The following is a 16,962-nucleotide window of genomic DNA, read 5'->3' on the forward strand; positions in this document are numbered from 1 at the left end:
CATGAGAAATCAACTGCCTGCCTTGCAATTATAGCTTTCGATGTACTGTAAATTAAGTAGAGAAGGAAGGTTAATTAACTGTCTAAATAGACGCTGAGAAATTTGTGAGAGAGAGCTCTTGCTATTCGTATCTTGTTAATGTATAGTAATGTTTGTGTTGCAAATTTTCGTCTTCCTGAGTAATGAATGTGTGTACTTTTGGAGGCGTTCGCAATCGAAAAGAAAAGTTAACGCATTATTTCTAGGTTTTAAGAAAGTTTTCGACACGGTATCTCACGACAAACTTTTATGCAAATTAGTGTCATGCGGATTTAAAAAAGTGGTAAACTAGAAACGCGAATTTCTGAATGATCGTAAACAATAAGTAATTCTTGACGGAATTAGCCTTGATGTAGTTTAGGTTACATGAAGAAGCGTGATAGGCCCCTTTTGTTCATTATATACATTAATTACCTCTTTTCCCTAGTGATAACACTGGCTTTGAAATGCTATAATCGGATTTAAACAACGTTTATTGGTGGATTCAAGAGTGGAGACTCGAACTTAATCTGAGAAAATTCACGGTGTTACATTTTTTGCAGATTTTGTCCAACTATAACCATGTTTATGCAGTCGATGGTATAAACACAAAAGCAACTGACGAAGTGAAGTACCTGGGAGTTACGATGACGTCGAAACTATCGTGGGGAACACATATAAAGAATATTTGCGGCATAGCCCTGATGAAATTAGGATTCGTAAAGCATACTGTGGGAATATTTTCGGATGAGAAAGTGAAAGAAAGGTGCTGTTTAGCACACGTCCGACCGCACCTTGAATATACACCGAACGTATGGGATCCGATTCAGAAAGACTTAATCCGCGAACTGAAAAAAATACAAAGGAAGGCTGTGGGTTTCGTACAAAACTGCTACGGGCGTTCAGACAGCGTTATCCATATGTTAATCGAATTAGGCTGGGAGCCGCTGGTGACTCGGAGGCTGCGCGCTAGGCTTAGATTGCTTGAGCAATATGAGAATGGATATCTTTAAGAGCGACACGGAGAACATAATATTAGAGCCACACTATATTTCCAGGTCCGATTGAAGCTATAAATTAAGAGAGATGTTTTACCGAACGAATATGTATGGGAATTCGTTTTTTCCCCGAACCATAAAAGACTTAAATAAATGCTACTCGCAATTTCCCCAGAGAACTTCCTTTTTATTTGTAGACGGCTGGTGTCCTAACACCCCCTGCCGCACATCTCTTTGGCGGCTTGCATAGTATCATGTAGATGTAGATGTAATGTCAATAGGCGGCACCTTTCGTATGCGGAGATTGTCAACTGTCTCGGATGAGTTCTAAGAAGGCTCGTTGAACACACTCTTGAAGCAGGAATATAATAAATTGGCTTTATTGGAACTGCTTGTCAACACATCTCCATTGCCGTGTCTCAGCGAACATACGGTAGATGTTTTACCTTGAACTTCCCTAGCATAAGGCCAAAATGCTTTTGTGTTATCCTTGGACTTCTCCACTAGTGTTTTTCTTTTAAAATTCGTGAATGCATTCCTAAGCCCTTCCTTCGCTGCAGCTTCAGACAATCTATACTTTTTAATTACTCACTCACGTTCATTCTTGGCCTTCCTACTGGTCTTTTGCCTTCGAGTTTGCCTTCCAAAACTCGTTTCAGCATTGTGTCCTCACTTCTTCTATGGAGGTGGCCCAGCCATCTTATTCTCTTGCTTTTAATTATTCCCACGATATCTGGCCCTTTGTATAGGTCTCTCAACTCTTTGTTCTTCCTAATTATCCATCTTTCTTCTTCCTTCCTATATCACATTCTTCTTAACTTCATGCGCTGGGGCGATGAAGTTAAGAAGGATGTGAGATAGATGGGAGACCAGCTGGATATCGCAGGCGACCGTAGGATGCGGAGGCGCTAGGTTGGTGAGGCCAAAGACCCTCCAATGGCCGCAGGAGTAAGTAAGTAACTCACGTTCATTAGCGGACATATCCGTGCTGACTTTTGTAATTTTAGCATGGCACGCTCTTTGTCGCCTCAATGATTTTCTCACTTCCGCGTCATGCCATCTCGGTTCGCTACCTTCTTTCTTTGTTTCCTAGGGATGTGTCTATTTATTCCCGAAGTTACGTTATAGTTAGTATAAGGATAAAAGTGAGAGTATCTTCTTCTTCGGTTTAATATTAGTGCAGTAAAAGTGACCGATTGAACACGGAACTGACGGTGCGGTGGGCTCCTTATGTCGCTAATACTATAATAATCGTGGATTTACTTTGTGATGTCCCGCTAAGTGAACAAATACTTTATCATAGTGATTCGAATCAGTCAAATTGTATTTTTCAAAACCAATTACTCTGAAGGGGAAATACATTAAATATGCATTTGAGGAGAGAAATAATTACACACGATTTCCTCCGTGCACTAAATTCTAAGGTTGCTCAGATATTACTCAGTAGTGTCATTCAATTGCAAGTTTGATTCGAAAGAAATATGTTCAATGAGTGTACTGCAATCTAGCGACCTGCTAGCGCGATCATGACCACCGAGATGAGAGGTCACGCCCCACATCACTTCTTGCCTTTTCGCTTCGAATCGCTGCGCACACATTGTGCAAGCCCAAGCACCACACTAACCAATGAAATAATTTATCGGTCCAACGTGGTGCGTTCCTTTTTGGGATTTGGTGCTCATCGGCCGTTGAAGTCTCTCACTCTCTCAAAGATTCCAACAGCCGCGTCATCAACTGGGTCTCAGATGATGTTTGCCTCTTTGTAGAAAGCCCTCTTGCCTACGAAATCGCACGAGCAAACATTCTGCATCCACCTGCTCTTTGCCTAGCGGATCTCAACCTCATCGGATTATCAGCATCCTCTCTGCATTTGGCATCAACTGATACCTGTAAATCGCCATCCATCATAAAGACTCGACCATTCAAAACATTAATTTTTTGGCCTCTCTATGATTTGTTGACAAGCCGTTACTATAAGCGGTTTTTAAGACAAAACCCTATGTTGCCAATTATTCCTTTCCAATATGCATCCCGGTTACACGGCATTTCTGCGGAAATTTCTACTAGCAATAATGCTTTTTAATTACATTGTAACTATTACATCTACGTATGTCATTTGCCCCTGCAAGATGAAATAGAATGAATGTCATTCTCCAAATAATTTTGCACTGAAGCACGCTGAGTGGAAATCAAAATAAACGGACGGTGGCAATCAACGAACAATGTATTCCATAAGGAAATTTATGTGATTTGAAATATTTGTTTAAAACCGCATGGTTAATCCCTAAAGTAGATCTGTGTCTATCATACCAGGGTAAAAGGGGTTCTAATGCTACTTTTGACGTTGATTTTACAGGATAGCGCCAGGCACCTCGCTATTCAAATGAGAATTTAGCATTTAGACAAAAAATTAAAGACTCAATATTTCAAATACGATTGCTGGGGACATAGCGAGGCGTTGACAATGGCTGCAGCAGAGAAGTGAAGAGTACTGCAAGTAGGGCTGCACAGTTCAGGAAATTCTAAAACGGTTCAAGGTTCTGAGAGGGTATCTGTGTCAAGCCAATCTTAGGATTACGGTTAATAGGGTTATAATGTGTCCTAAAGTAACGTTAAGAAGAGAAATGGGGAAGTTCTAAGAAGAGTAGAAAAAGGTCTTTTGCAAGGAAGAAGACTGGACAAGTTAATCGGCCGCGTGATGAGAAACGATGGAATGATGAAATTAATCATTGAAGGACCTGTGGATGGGAAGAACGGCAAAGGCAAGCCTTGGATGACATGTAAAGAGCAGGTGATGAAGGTTGTTATGCAGAAGAATTGTGTAAATTTGAAAAAATTACCCGATAGGAGAATTGATGGAAGGTATGCGTCAAGCTATTCTTAAAATTAAATTAAAAACTAACTCCGCTTTACTTTAGCAGTAATTACCTTAACTGTAGAGTGGTTGACATATGCGAGATAATCTTTTGGGCACAGAACGGACGGCCATGAGGCAGTAATGTCTCGTGCGTTCAGTGAAGCAACCGTCTTTGCGGCCGGAGCCAATCGAGCAAATCAAAACAAAAGAAATCGGCAGCACCACTCCTCTCATGTGGCGCTAATTCCCCAGAATGTCGATGGCGCGCATCACTACTCACGCTCGCGCTTCGCGGCTCATTTGTCATCGAGCGGAGCGCATAGGAGAGGGCCCTAATGAACCATCCAAGAAAATACCTGCTTTTCTGAGTGTTATACTTTTCTGCGTGTTATACCAGAAAAAAGAAAGCACTCCTTCTATTGTTAAATAAGCAGATAAGCTTTGTGAAGTTCAAAAGCAGCGATGAACTTTTCTGGGGTTCTGCATCGGATGGAAAATGAGGATGGGTCGACATGGACAAATGAGGATGGCAAATGGCAAAGAGGATGGCAAATGGCAAAGAGGGTGGCAAATGGCAAAGAGGATGGCAAATGGCAAAGAGGGTGGCAAATGGCAAAGAGGATGGCAAATGGCAAAGAGGATGGCAAATGGCAAAGAGGATGGCAAGTGGCAAAGAGGATGGCAAATGGCAAAGAGGATGGCAAATGGCAAAGAGGATGGCAAATGGCAAAGAGGATGGCAAATGGCAAAGAGGATGGCAAATGGCAAAGAGGATGGCAAATGGCAAAGAGGATGGCAAATGGCAAACAAGGAGACCCGAAACGCCGGAAGCACTGAAGTCACTCGCCCGGTGTAGGGCCTTAGAAGAGTTCATCACTGCGATTCGCCGGGAAAGCGTGAAATCTCAATCCACATCCTATTCTTCATTACTTTCCTGAGCCTCTGTAAATTTGAGTGAAATGATTTCCAAGACCGCACTCTTCAGTGGGAAAGGGAAGGGTAAGTAAATGCAAGAAAGCGATTGAAATGCAAAGAACGAAAGGTTATGAAAGGGGGGGAGAGAAACAAAAATTGATAGAAGAAGACACAGAAAGGCACTCGTTCGCTCACTCACCTTAACGGCAGCTTTTCTAAAGGGAAGCTCAAATTTCTGGGGAGGAGGACTGGCGCGCACACTGCAGTCTGACTGGTGCGCGAGGATTCCTCTTACGCCACTCACCTCTCCACTGCTACACAAGTTCATTTATTGATATCTCTACGCTTTCTTACGGAAGAATGCGAATTTTTACCTTTGAAATACTAAACGAATGTGGCATGTGTGATCCGCATGTTTGAAATGGGTAGAGGAGGAGTCTTTGCGAGCAGTGCGAGGGAGCGTGTCCGCTGGGGAGGGGGGCGTGCCCGCGACCCGCGACGCGATCTCAGTTTGTTGCCATCCCGACGACACGACACAAGAAAGACTGCTGCTGCTGCTGGCTAAGTGTGCGTGTGTGTGTGTGTGTCCAGTGCGTGCTATCTCATCGGGACATCTGTGGATTTTGGTCCATTCGGACGGAGCTCATTCGATTCCACACGGATTTACAATCTCGGCAACTCAAGAGGCGCAAGAAACTCAAAGTCCATTTTGCCCACGATAGAGCAAACTTATCGCATGCAGCGATGCAAATTTTTCATTATGTGCGCCACGTTTCCCTCTTGATTCACTCTGAAGTTTGCGAAATTGCCAATCTACATTTTTACAGTCGCAAAGAATCATTTGGTTATTAACGCAGTACAGCAACTTTATGCCTAAAACTTAACTCATAAAAAAAAACATAGCGGTGAAATATCTTACATAGCGGTGTAGTATCTTCCTTGATATCAGAAAGAAAAAAGAGAATATCCGCATTAAACGCTGTAGAAATGAAATCATCAATAAAGGTACTGTCACTCAACAGGGGAGGACGAGAAGAAAAGAATTATTGAAAAGTCGTGTGATGTAATCTGAACGTAAAAAGCCGAAATCTGAACGCAATCAACTGAAAAAACATTGTGGGAAATGTTAATAGCACTTTGGTGACTGGATAAATGGCGCTAAAATTCTTTTCTGGTGTGATCATCATACATGCTCCAGTTATTGCGAGATTGGTCGATACGTATTATTGTGACCGCGAAACTCAATGCCGACGGAGTTGACTACACATGTTCCAATTGTGGTTTTCAATTTTGTGCTTAAGAAAAATGAAGCTCCAAGTTTTGAAAGACCATTAACGTATGAGAGCAAGTGAAATATGGTCTCCCGTTGAATGCTGACGAGCTGCCAAGTCCTGCGACAGCACTGACTTCAAAGTAAATGCGAGACTCTAAATGATTCAGTGGCATCCTCCATGAACAAATATTAAATTTAGACGAGAGAGTGTGAATGAATTCCATTCAAGCCCTTCTCCATCAAAGTGTGTCTCGCCATTTCCGCTTTCACAGCTCATGCTGACCGCGGCTGCGGCATGAATTCGGCAAGAACTCAATTATTAGTATAATAGGTGCTTATTTTTTAAGGTGCGCTACCGTAATCGGAGGAGGCAACCGATGGCTGAGCTGAGGGAGAGTGGGAAAGGAGACTCCTGGCGTCTGCTCTCAAAGGCGAAAGGCGCCGAAGGGACCACGTCCTTTCTCACATCTTGAGTGACATTTCCTTCTTTGACGAAGTCTTTTCTACAGCGTTTCATATGATTCTCTCTGCCACCACCGGGATTTGAGCCCGAGCCCACAGGGTGGGAAGTCAGCCCTAGCCACCACAACAACACGATCCACATTTTGTCTCTTTTATGAAACTGTTATCAAGACGAAAGGAATATAAGTTTTTCATGGGAAATATATATTCCTATTACAGTTACTACGAGCAGACTAGCTTTGTCATTAGCCCAAAGATAATTGTATTCATCTTTAAATATAAATTTTAGGAAATGCAGTGTGTAAATTCAATATTCCATCGAACGCCCGTCGGTTACGGAGAATAAGATGGAGACGTTTCGTAATTTTCGAATCCACTCGGTTGTCTCCTGAGGCAGAACCACCTCGAAGCGGAAACTATCCCCGTTGCACGTGCATTCTTCGCCCGCCCCGCCTGTTTTTACGCCCAATACTCCACTTCCGGTTCCCTTGCTTCCGGTGAATGAAATTCGGTTGGCTTGCTGGGCCAAAGAGTAAGATATGCTCTTAGAGCTGAGCGTTGGTGCTGCGTGAGCAGAGAAAATATGGGAGGATGCCGACAATCGCCAGGCGGCGCGCCAATCGGCGAAAAACAGAGGAAAGGGAGCAGGCGGAGAGGGCCCAACTGTCGGTGACCTTTGCACTGCCTCCCACGGACAGCTGCGACGAAGACTCACTCGAGGTGAGGAGGTCGATTTCCCTATTCCTTGTGAGTGACCCTTTAATCTTTCTCGAGGGGATTCGCCATCACTTCTCTCTTCCATTACAAACCAGACATTGAAGCTGGATTCATTTCACGGGTAAATGACTAAAAAGTATTTGATAACGCTTGAAAAGACCTCTCATCAAAATGAGCACTCATTAATTCGATCGACCCCAGTCATTCTTTGACTGGGCTATTTTTCCCTGAATTTTTGATGCTGCTTCTGTGCGTATAAACACCACAACTTCAGCCGCCATGAATGTGTCCATGGCATGAAATTAGCGTTGGAGAATATAAATTATTTATTCGAAGCATTAGGGGCATGACGTTTCAAGAGTGTAAGGGACCAGTAAGGGACCTTTCCAGTGAAAGTGAAGGAGTAGCATTCATAAATTTCGGATAAGAACCCTAATTATATCTCATTTCGCGGAAATATTCGGATCGCTTTGCCCTTCAGCGACGCGAGTGGTGAATCTCGTTGACGCATTTAAATGCTAGGTCGGTGACAACACATCCAATGGCCGAATGGAGAATCATCTGCTCCAATACTCGTGGTAAAATCTTTTTAACGGAGACTAGTGAGGGAAGCAATGGGCAGGCAGGGAAAGGAAGGCAGGAACCAGTTCAACCGTCGTCGACATAGGCGCGCGAGGCAGCCAGTCGTCACGAGAAGCAACGTCATCCATCGTGACGACTTCTTCCACCGCCTGACATCAAACAGTCAGCATAAAACAGTCATCAATCCTAAGATTGGGTTGACGCAGCTCTCCACTCAATTCTCCTATCAGCTAATCTCTTGATAATGTCGACATAATTCTTAATTGCTTCGTCACATGCTCCATGTTTGTCATCCACAGTCTACCTCCGCCATCATTCCCCTCCACCTGTTCTTTCACAATGATTGCTATCCTTCCATCGTGTCTTATGATGCGGACGACTGAATTGTCATATATTCATTCCACCCAAGGTTTTCAAAATACTTCCCTTCTCTCCTGATTTTCTTTAAACTTCCACATTATTCACACGATCTATGCATTTGACATTCATCATTCTTCTACAACACCACATTTTGGAACCTTGCTTTTCCGCTGCTTTCATCGTCCATTGCCCAGAACCATAAGGAAGCATGCTCCAAATGTGAGTTCAAATATAATGCTTCCTACCTTCAACGCTTATACTTTTAGCTCTTAGCTCACAGAATATAATTACGAATCAGGTAGCTCTGCATTGCCAGATTCCCTTGGATAAGCGACCAGTATTGGCGGGTAAAAGTTAAGGCTACCCAAATAGTTACGTGGAGAATTGCCCCAATAAAATAGAGTTTAAGCTTTTCTTGGTGAATTACATTTGGAAATTCACCTCAAGCTCGGCAAAATTTTACTGGCTTCATTTCCACCAACGTTTCGCAAAATTACTTGCTTCCTATTCTCAAGGCATGTTTATCTCACTATGTCAGATTTCAAGCGTGACACTGGCTTTCATCTGATATCTTTCACTCGTGAGCAATACTTGGAGACCCGTAGTAAATTGCTTAAAAAACACAGGAAAAGAAAATAAATCGATGCAAAATTAAATTAGAGGAAGGCATAACATGAGCCATACGCCTTGAAAATGGGAAGGAAGTTGTTTTCCGAATCATCAGCGGAAAATAAGCCAATATCCTAACGCAGAACCCGAGAAGAATTTTTTAATATTATCCACATAATTTTTTAATATAATCACTCTGATGGCTGCTGAGTGGCCGAAAAATTTCGATTTCAATTTCTACTTTTAGAAAAAAAATTAATTCTCTCTCACCCCAATGGAAAAATTCTTCTTATGACGCGTACCAGAAGAGCTGTGCATCGGCTCTGTTGTAAATGGTAAAACTGATGCATTCAGACTGATATATTTTTAGTTTTATTAGGCACCTCTAAGGAACATAAAGGCAAAATGGAAATTCATATTTATTAAGGAAAAATAGGGGGCACCCAGGATATTCTTCACATGGTACTGTTTAGCGATCTCAAATTGTGGGATGACGACAGACGGGAAAACAATCAATTCGAACGATGAACGGCGACAATTTATTGACATTCAATGTCTCGACAGTCATGTCAGCATCCCCTCCGAACAACTGATCACTTTGACATTGACAGAAGTGTCGAAGCCATGATCCCAAGTAAATAATGGCCAGCGTACGAAGTGAAGATATTTTTCCCAATCCTTTGGCGAGAAAAACAATGGAGCCCAAAAAAGAGAGACACAGAGGTAAAGTGCTCCATGCTGCATGCCTCGGATGATTCCACGCATCCTGTAAGTGTGCATCCCCAGTAGATCCGATATCTCGTGGGAAAACCACAACCTATCGTCTTGTAAGATGCTGCGGCGCATTCATGACCCATATTGATTAGCTGATAGGAGAACTGAGTGGAGAGCTGCGTCAAACCAATCCTAGGATTGTTGACCAGTGATGATGATTGACTATTGACTATCGTATTTCAAACAACTTCACACTCACACCCTTTCATTCAGTATAACCTGCGTTGCTTAAATAGGCAACCCCTAGGAAATATAAAATTAACCTCGATGAGGATTATTTTCCATTTTGTACTTTGGCAATTGTTTTTCACACCTACAGCTGTTTTATAATAGAGGGTCGTACTGAATTAAGAATTAAGCTGCAATTTAAATTCACACCATCTTTCTTTCCGGTATTTCAATTCCCCTTCCTGCTATCAACCTCCACGAGAAAATGCGTGCTGTAGAACTGTAATTGAAGCCTTATTTGTTTACGATGCGCGGAATTAATTAATGAGAAAAACCTTAAGCATTTTATTGTCATTCCTCCAATTACGCTCTCAGTCACAAAAACATCATATTTGACGTTCGTACCCCCTACATATGATGAACTGCACACAAAATAAAAAAGAAATTATGGTGGAATGCTGTATCGATTCATTTTTCCTCATTTTTGCTGCATGCGGTGTGCCTTGCTCCCCCTTGTGCGTTGTGACATTCAAATTATCAAGCTCTTTGTGATCAATAGGTATTTTTATCTAAAACATGCATCTCTGATATAAAACAGTTAAGAACAGCCAAAATGAAATGAGAAACCATTAAAGACGATCACATCGCGATTCAGTGGTGAAGAGTTCGCTCCTTTGACTTAGGACGTAAAGAACCACCGAACCATGGTGATCAAAGAGTTGCAGCGAAAGTAAAGTGAAGTACGTCAACATCAACCAGAAAGTCTGCCATCGGCCATTGAATTTCAAATAAGGTTATGTTTAGAGAGGAAAGAGCGAAAATGTGATTATATGCTGGCTGGCAATGAGAGCGTTATCGGATGAAATGTTTCAGTTTTTTAAATACATATCCCTTTTTCTGCATTACAAGCATCACACACTAATGAACCAGTACTAGTTACGATTCTTTAGGACACTCTTGCTGGTTCCTTTCGGGAAATGCGGCGTAGGTAACATTTTCATACTCCACGTTTCACTCCTCCTACTGGGAGCGTTTTCAAGAGAATGAGAGGGAAATCGTTCTAACCTCCAAGGATGAACTCTAATTATCTGATAATCTGTAACTGTATAGGAGTCGTTATCCCATTGTTGACCCGATTTTGAATTTTCACGGAAGGCGATTGCCGTTGGTCATTAGATTGGGCCGGGAACCCTTTCCATATGCTGCTGAGGTCATATCCATCCTCCCTATTGAAATTATTTGGCCTTTTCGCTGTTTTGACCGCTTCGCGTATAAAGGACTGCTTACATTAACACATACGGTTTAATGTCTAAATGTATGAATGCAAGAATGAACACCAAAATGCACCGTGTAAACACCCAACTGGTGCAAATGCATGCACAGAAAATAGAACCTGTTCTAATTTGGTTCATGCATTCGTACATGTTCCGTTCCGGTCCACAAAAATAATTCATGCAAACCGTACCGTGTAAGCAGGCCTTTAGGCGGTGGTAATCTTCCATCTTCGGCAATACCCGTGTGTGGTTATGGTCTTCAGTACTCATTTTCACGAGGTGATTGATACATGGAGGTAGAAGTGGAATACTGGAAAGATGATGGTATTAATAAAAATGCCGTTCAATGTACACAGAGAGGAGTGATGGCAAAAATGCCCTATCGAGCACGAACCCCTTGTATGAACTAAGGCGTTATAAGAGACAGGCATAAAATACACTATAATCTTCTTCGAGGTCTATTATATATTTCATAAGAAGTCCTTCTTTAAAGAACAAAATATATGTTGCGTTCATGGTTGATACTGTGAACATTTGGTGTAGGTAAAAAATTTAAACCACGCAGATATGGTCTAAGATAAAGTGACCATACGTCCCGGTTTACCCGGGACATTCCCGTTTTCAGAACACTTGTCCCGGTGTCCCCGCGATGCTCCCCGGGACAGGCAAATGTCCCGGTTTTTTACTTGCATCTGTGTGAAATATTGAAACTTTTATTTTGCTTTGTATTATAAATTTGTTACCCTAACAAAAATACAGCATTTATTCTAGGTTATTATTAAGAAAAGATAAGAAAAATTATCCCATCAGCTTTTTACTATTATTATTTTAGTCGTCTATAATAACGGGACATTTTACGGCTCCATAATGACGGTAGTTTAAACTTCCCTGCCAAAGCGCTGCACAGGCGCAAGTGAGTATCGATCTAACTACGGCAGGTATCGCTCAATAAGATCAGAGATCTGACTGAACGTCAAAGCGGAGGAATCGCGGTTTCGTTGTATTAGCTGACTTTTTAATTGGTTTCCAAACGAATGCAGAAAAACTAAGTTAAAAGAACTTGATATCGACAAAGACCACAGCAGACTGTAAGTTGTGCGTCTAAAGTTAAGTTTTGTAATTTGTGCCACGTTCTTTGTGGTTTTAGAATTTAGTCTTTTGACTTTGCCTTTTACAGTGCTGTTGTTAGTTTTTCTTTGCAAGGTTTTTGCTTGGTATTTAGCTTTGGGCTTTGGCTTGGCCCATTGAGAATTGGTCATCTTCACATGCTTTACAAATTGCTTCATTATCCAGACTTTACTATTTGACTCCCTACTTAACTGCAATGTCTTCAGTAAGGAATTCAGCAAGTTTCACATCACAGCTACCATAGCTAAGGCTGGGCGATTTAGAACAATGGGTATGCCGAAAAGTTAAAGAGCAGAATTTAATATATTTTAAAAATAAATTACTAAATGACAACAAATTAGAAATGCCAATTACTGCATGGTTATCTCACTTTCATCCTCCTAGTCTTTCCTCATCTCTCACCAATCAAAATAAGAGTGAAATTCTCATTCAAATTCAGCCTGAATGTTCGCAAAATATTTGACTTTGAGGCTCAATGGGGGTAATTTATAATATCCGATTTTGAGAAATGTGAGATCTGAGCCCCTGACGTATGTTAGAAACCATCCCGCAAAGGGCATATTTGATATCTTTCATTTCTGCCCTTTCGGTCCTGGGATATCTGTTGATGTTTTGTAAAACCTTGAAAACTAGAATTTTTAGTGAATCGATAGTATTTAGCTTCCGTAATTACTGAAATATAAAGGGTGAAAGAAAGTATGCATAATTCATTTTGTGATATTAGCAGATATTTTTTTAATTTTTGTTTTAAACGACTATTAAAACACATGTAAAACATTTTTAACACACCAATTTCCGCAATTACAATATTAGGTTAACATATCTCCTATCACACTTATGGAGAGATTATTCTCGCTTACAGGTGACCATTAAAACTTGATGCAGTGTCAATTCCTCCTGCACACAAAGGTTCTCAAAATTCTTTTAATAAAGTTGCTCCGGGGCAGTCTTGAAATTTTCGCCTATAGTCAGTCACAACCTTCAGCAAAAATTGTTTCTGGCTTAATTTTTTTGTTAGAATTATTTTAAACTCTTCCATCAATTTAACTCCTCTTTCTGCGATATCATTGACTACTTGTAGATGTTTTACTACCTTTAATCCTTGCTTGTATGCTTCGTCACTTTTTCAATCAACCGGATCCTTTGATAGAAATGTCACAGGAATATTTAATCTTCTGAAAAGATTTTTCGATTGTCTATAAATAAAATCCTCGAGTCCCTTGCCAGTGAAGTGGACAATGTCATTCGGAGAAACAGAAATTCTTTTCGGCAACTCGTCTGCATTATCCGTGATATCTGACTCTTAGGCTTCTACCATTCGCTTTTTGGTCTCCACTGGTACATTTTTATCGAAAAATGCAAGGGCTACAGCTTCTGGGGGAAGGTAGGTACCATAAATGGTCCCGAAATTTGCTTAATGCCGTACCGCTAACTCCACAATCGGACTTTCTGTATTCATAAAGATTTAAAAAAAAATAATAAATCTCGCCTAGGAGTCTCTTCTGCATTTGGTGCAGTAATCCAGGCCTCCACGTAAAGACGCACAACAAACAAGCACAAGTCGCGAGTTATTTTCTCCTCAAATGCCGATAAAGAGAAATCCTTGCGGAAAAGAAATATTTTCAAGCAATACAAAGCTATGGACATCCATCTAGCATGGTATAAAGCTCCGGGAGCGTGAAATGATATCCCTCGCGGAGGAACACCGCCCAAAAATATTACGGTTAATTCCAGGAGTTCTGTGTAGTCCTCTCGCGGGTTCGAAAACTTCAAAACTTCAAAAATGCATCAGCTTTGTGAACGGTATTGCCATCACAAAGAAAGTAAGTGACAATAAATAGGGTAGTTTCCTTCACCAAAGAAAACGAAAAGCATTGAGTGCGATTCCTTACTCACCATCAGTGTACACATAATATACCAATTATTTGGTTCTAGAAATCCCAGTTTAGACGAATATTAATGGTCAATTTTAACCTCATTTGAAAAAGGCCAGATTGGCGCCTTGCGATTCCACTCCACGTGACGACACAGAGACCTAGATGCTGTACGAGTATTTAGGAGTTTTACATCGTCTGAGATTACCAATGCATGCATGAGGCACAGAGCTCAGGGAAACATGTCTTAATAATCACCTATTAAAACTGGCTAAGGTCAGAAAGTTTTCTTCGTCTGATAAGGTATTAATAATCCTTAATTAAGCCAAGCACTACCTGCTGGCGGGGTATTCTGCTACCTGCTAGCAGCCTACATCGTAGCGGCGACATAGCCCCGCACCATGTTGGCCTCACACGGCGGCAGCGGGAACCAGAATGGCGTCACACGCGCTTTTTCCCAGCATTCCTACTTCTCCGTCGCGTCTTCGCGCGCTTGATATGTTTACAATTTATTTAATCGCGAAAAATAGATATCGTAATTGAAAAATCCAAAAGCGTGAAAAACATACTCCAAGAGAAATAATTTTTCGAGTTAGCCAATAAAAAATAATAGGAAACCACCCTATTGTTTGATGAGGTAGCAAACCTCAGAGATTTTGTTACTCCGGAGATGCTAGACAAACGGGAAGAAGAGAAGCCAAATGTGTATCTGAAAAATGGATGAAAAGTTTTGAACACTTCCACAAGAATCATGTACCATGTGACAGCTTGAACTTGATGGTGCAATTTATTCTGTGCCTTCCAAGGACCAATGCTGATACTGAAAGAGTGTTTTCAATCGTTAATTGCTTATGGACGAAAAAAAATCTCAATTAAATATAGAATCACTGAAAGATTTGTTCACTAGTAAATTGTAACTTGCAAATTCCTCGTAAAATTTTTTGAAATGATTATCCAGAGACCACCTTCGTTAACAGCATTCACTCTTCATAAAAGTACAAATGGTTTAAGAATAAAAAAGTCAATCTTTGTTAAATGTTTAAATTCAGCGCATAAAGTAATATGTAGTGCATTATTCAGTATGGGTAGTCTTGTAACAATGAAAATATTTTGTCAATTTATAACTTTTATTGTAAACTTGTAAAACTGTACATTATTAAACTCAAAAATAAGTTAATGAGTAAAATATAGGGAATTTTTAAAAAATTAATAAAATAATTATGTCACTAATGGTCCTTGTGAGCGTCTTACTGTCTCTATCCTGATATTGAATCGAAAGAATTCGGAGGAGGAAAAAGCGGTATCCGCTATTTACGACGTTAGTGTCTTTTTTGTAATTTCTACATGTAGATAACCGTAAACAACTCAAAAAAGTGAATGCTTGAAAGTCTCCCATAATTAAATCACCAGAACCTTTTAAAGGGCAATGTTTAAAATTTAAATACCCTGCCCCAAAAATTTCGCAGGCGAAAATGCTTACGCTATGTGTCCCGCTTTGTCCCTTCGAAGATATGGTCACTTTCTCTAAGAGGTAAATTGCCATTTTTGCTCGGGACATGACTCCGTTCAACTGCTGGATGCTTAGCGTTTCGCTTCCCCTCCGAAGTTCCCCCACCAAACCCCCAATATCCCCTCCACTCCTTCCAGTTCTGCGCATTCAGGAGCCACTAGCATAAGTTTTGACCACACTGTACGTTTCGGTTTTTTCTATGAGAAGGAGATGCTTGTATGTTGAGGAGAGGTAGTGTACACTAAGGTAGGATGCTTGGATTGGTTCTCGTCCCTCGCAGGCCACGGAAGAGGCGACGCAGCAGTGGCCGGAGCCTCCGGAGGGGGGCAGCCGGTTGCTCGACTTGTCCCGGGGTCACTTGGATGGTCGCCTTCCCTCCGCCAGAATCCTTCTGCAGGCTACCACTCGGCAGCAGGAGGAAGAGGGGCCCAAAGCCATCGATCTCAGCGAGAACAGACTGGGGGCGGCGGGGGGGCGGGGCAGGGCGGACGGCGGCCCTCAAGAGGGCCTTCCGGCTGAGCAGGAGGAGCTGCGAGTGCTGCTCTCTGGCGTGCGTTCGCTGAGGCTGTCCGGCAACGGTCTTGCGGCCCTGCCTGGGGCCCTGCTCCGCCTGCTGAGGGCCCCGCCCTCCTCTCCGCCCCCGCGGCCCCGGCGGAGGAGGCCCGCGGTCCGGGGGCAAGGGGTGGCTTATGGAGTACTGCCCCTCCAAAGGCTGGACCTCTCGCACAACAGATTGCACCAACTGCCCCAAGAAATCGCCAACCTGCGAGCGTGAGTACCCACGTTGCGTTGTTCATTGATCAGAGCATCCCAAATGTCGCGCTGCAAGGCCATGTGATTCGTGAACGTACGGGGACAATCGATGATTGAATAAATAAACTATGCAATATCCACAGATTAATTTCTGACATGCACAAGCGTTTCACCACACTGTGGTGTAATCATATGGGTTGCACCAGCGCACTGTAGAGGTATATATGGGTGGTGGGGGGATAAATGGGGAAAGATGTGGTGGGTATGAAAAAGACCGTTACGGTTAGGGGGGCTTTGTTGCGAAACTGAGGGTGGAAGGCAGCTCATTTGAGGAGTTCGGGCGGGAGGGAAGAGGGTGTGTCCGGGGTAGGAGTTATGGGCATTAAAACCAACGCATAAGTTCATAATCACAGGTCAATAATCCGGATATTGGTTTGACATAGCTCTTTACTCATGTCAGTTCTCCTATCAGCTAATATTTTCACATCTACGTATTTCTTCTCTTTCACATCTTCTTTACCTGTTCCATATAAATTGTTCAAGATCTTCCTTTTCCATTTTTGCCATCTACTTGTCCCCAGACGCTTGTCTACATCCGACCATCATGGCTCAAGTACTGCTCCATTTGCTCGCTCGTCTTCTTGTCAACGTATTCGCGAGGTTCCTCTTCAGAGTACTTCCTCATTACTT

At 42.0% G+C, this 16,962-nt stretch overlaps 1 protein-coding gene across 1 annotated transcript in view; it reads left to right on the forward strand.

The window, feature by feature from the left end:
* Positions 1–16,962, forward strand: part of LOC124169085 (protein phosphatase PHLPP-like protein) — a 204,865-nt gene that overhangs the window by 48,974 nt on the left and 138,929 nt on the right. The window contains exon 7 of the mRNA XM_046547559.1: positions 15,800–16,290. Coding sequence (XP_046403515.1) covers positions 15,800–16,290 — 491 coding nt within the window. The remainder of the gene's footprint in view (positions 1–15,799; positions 16,291–16,962) is intronic.

Source organism: Ischnura elegans, chromosome 12 (assembly GCF_921293095.1).
Source record: "Ischnura elegans chromosome 12, ioIscEleg1.1, whole genome shotgun sequence".
Taxonomy (NCBI): domain Eukaryota; kingdom Metazoa; phylum Arthropoda; class Insecta; order Odonata; family Coenagrionidae; genus Ischnura; species Ischnura elegans.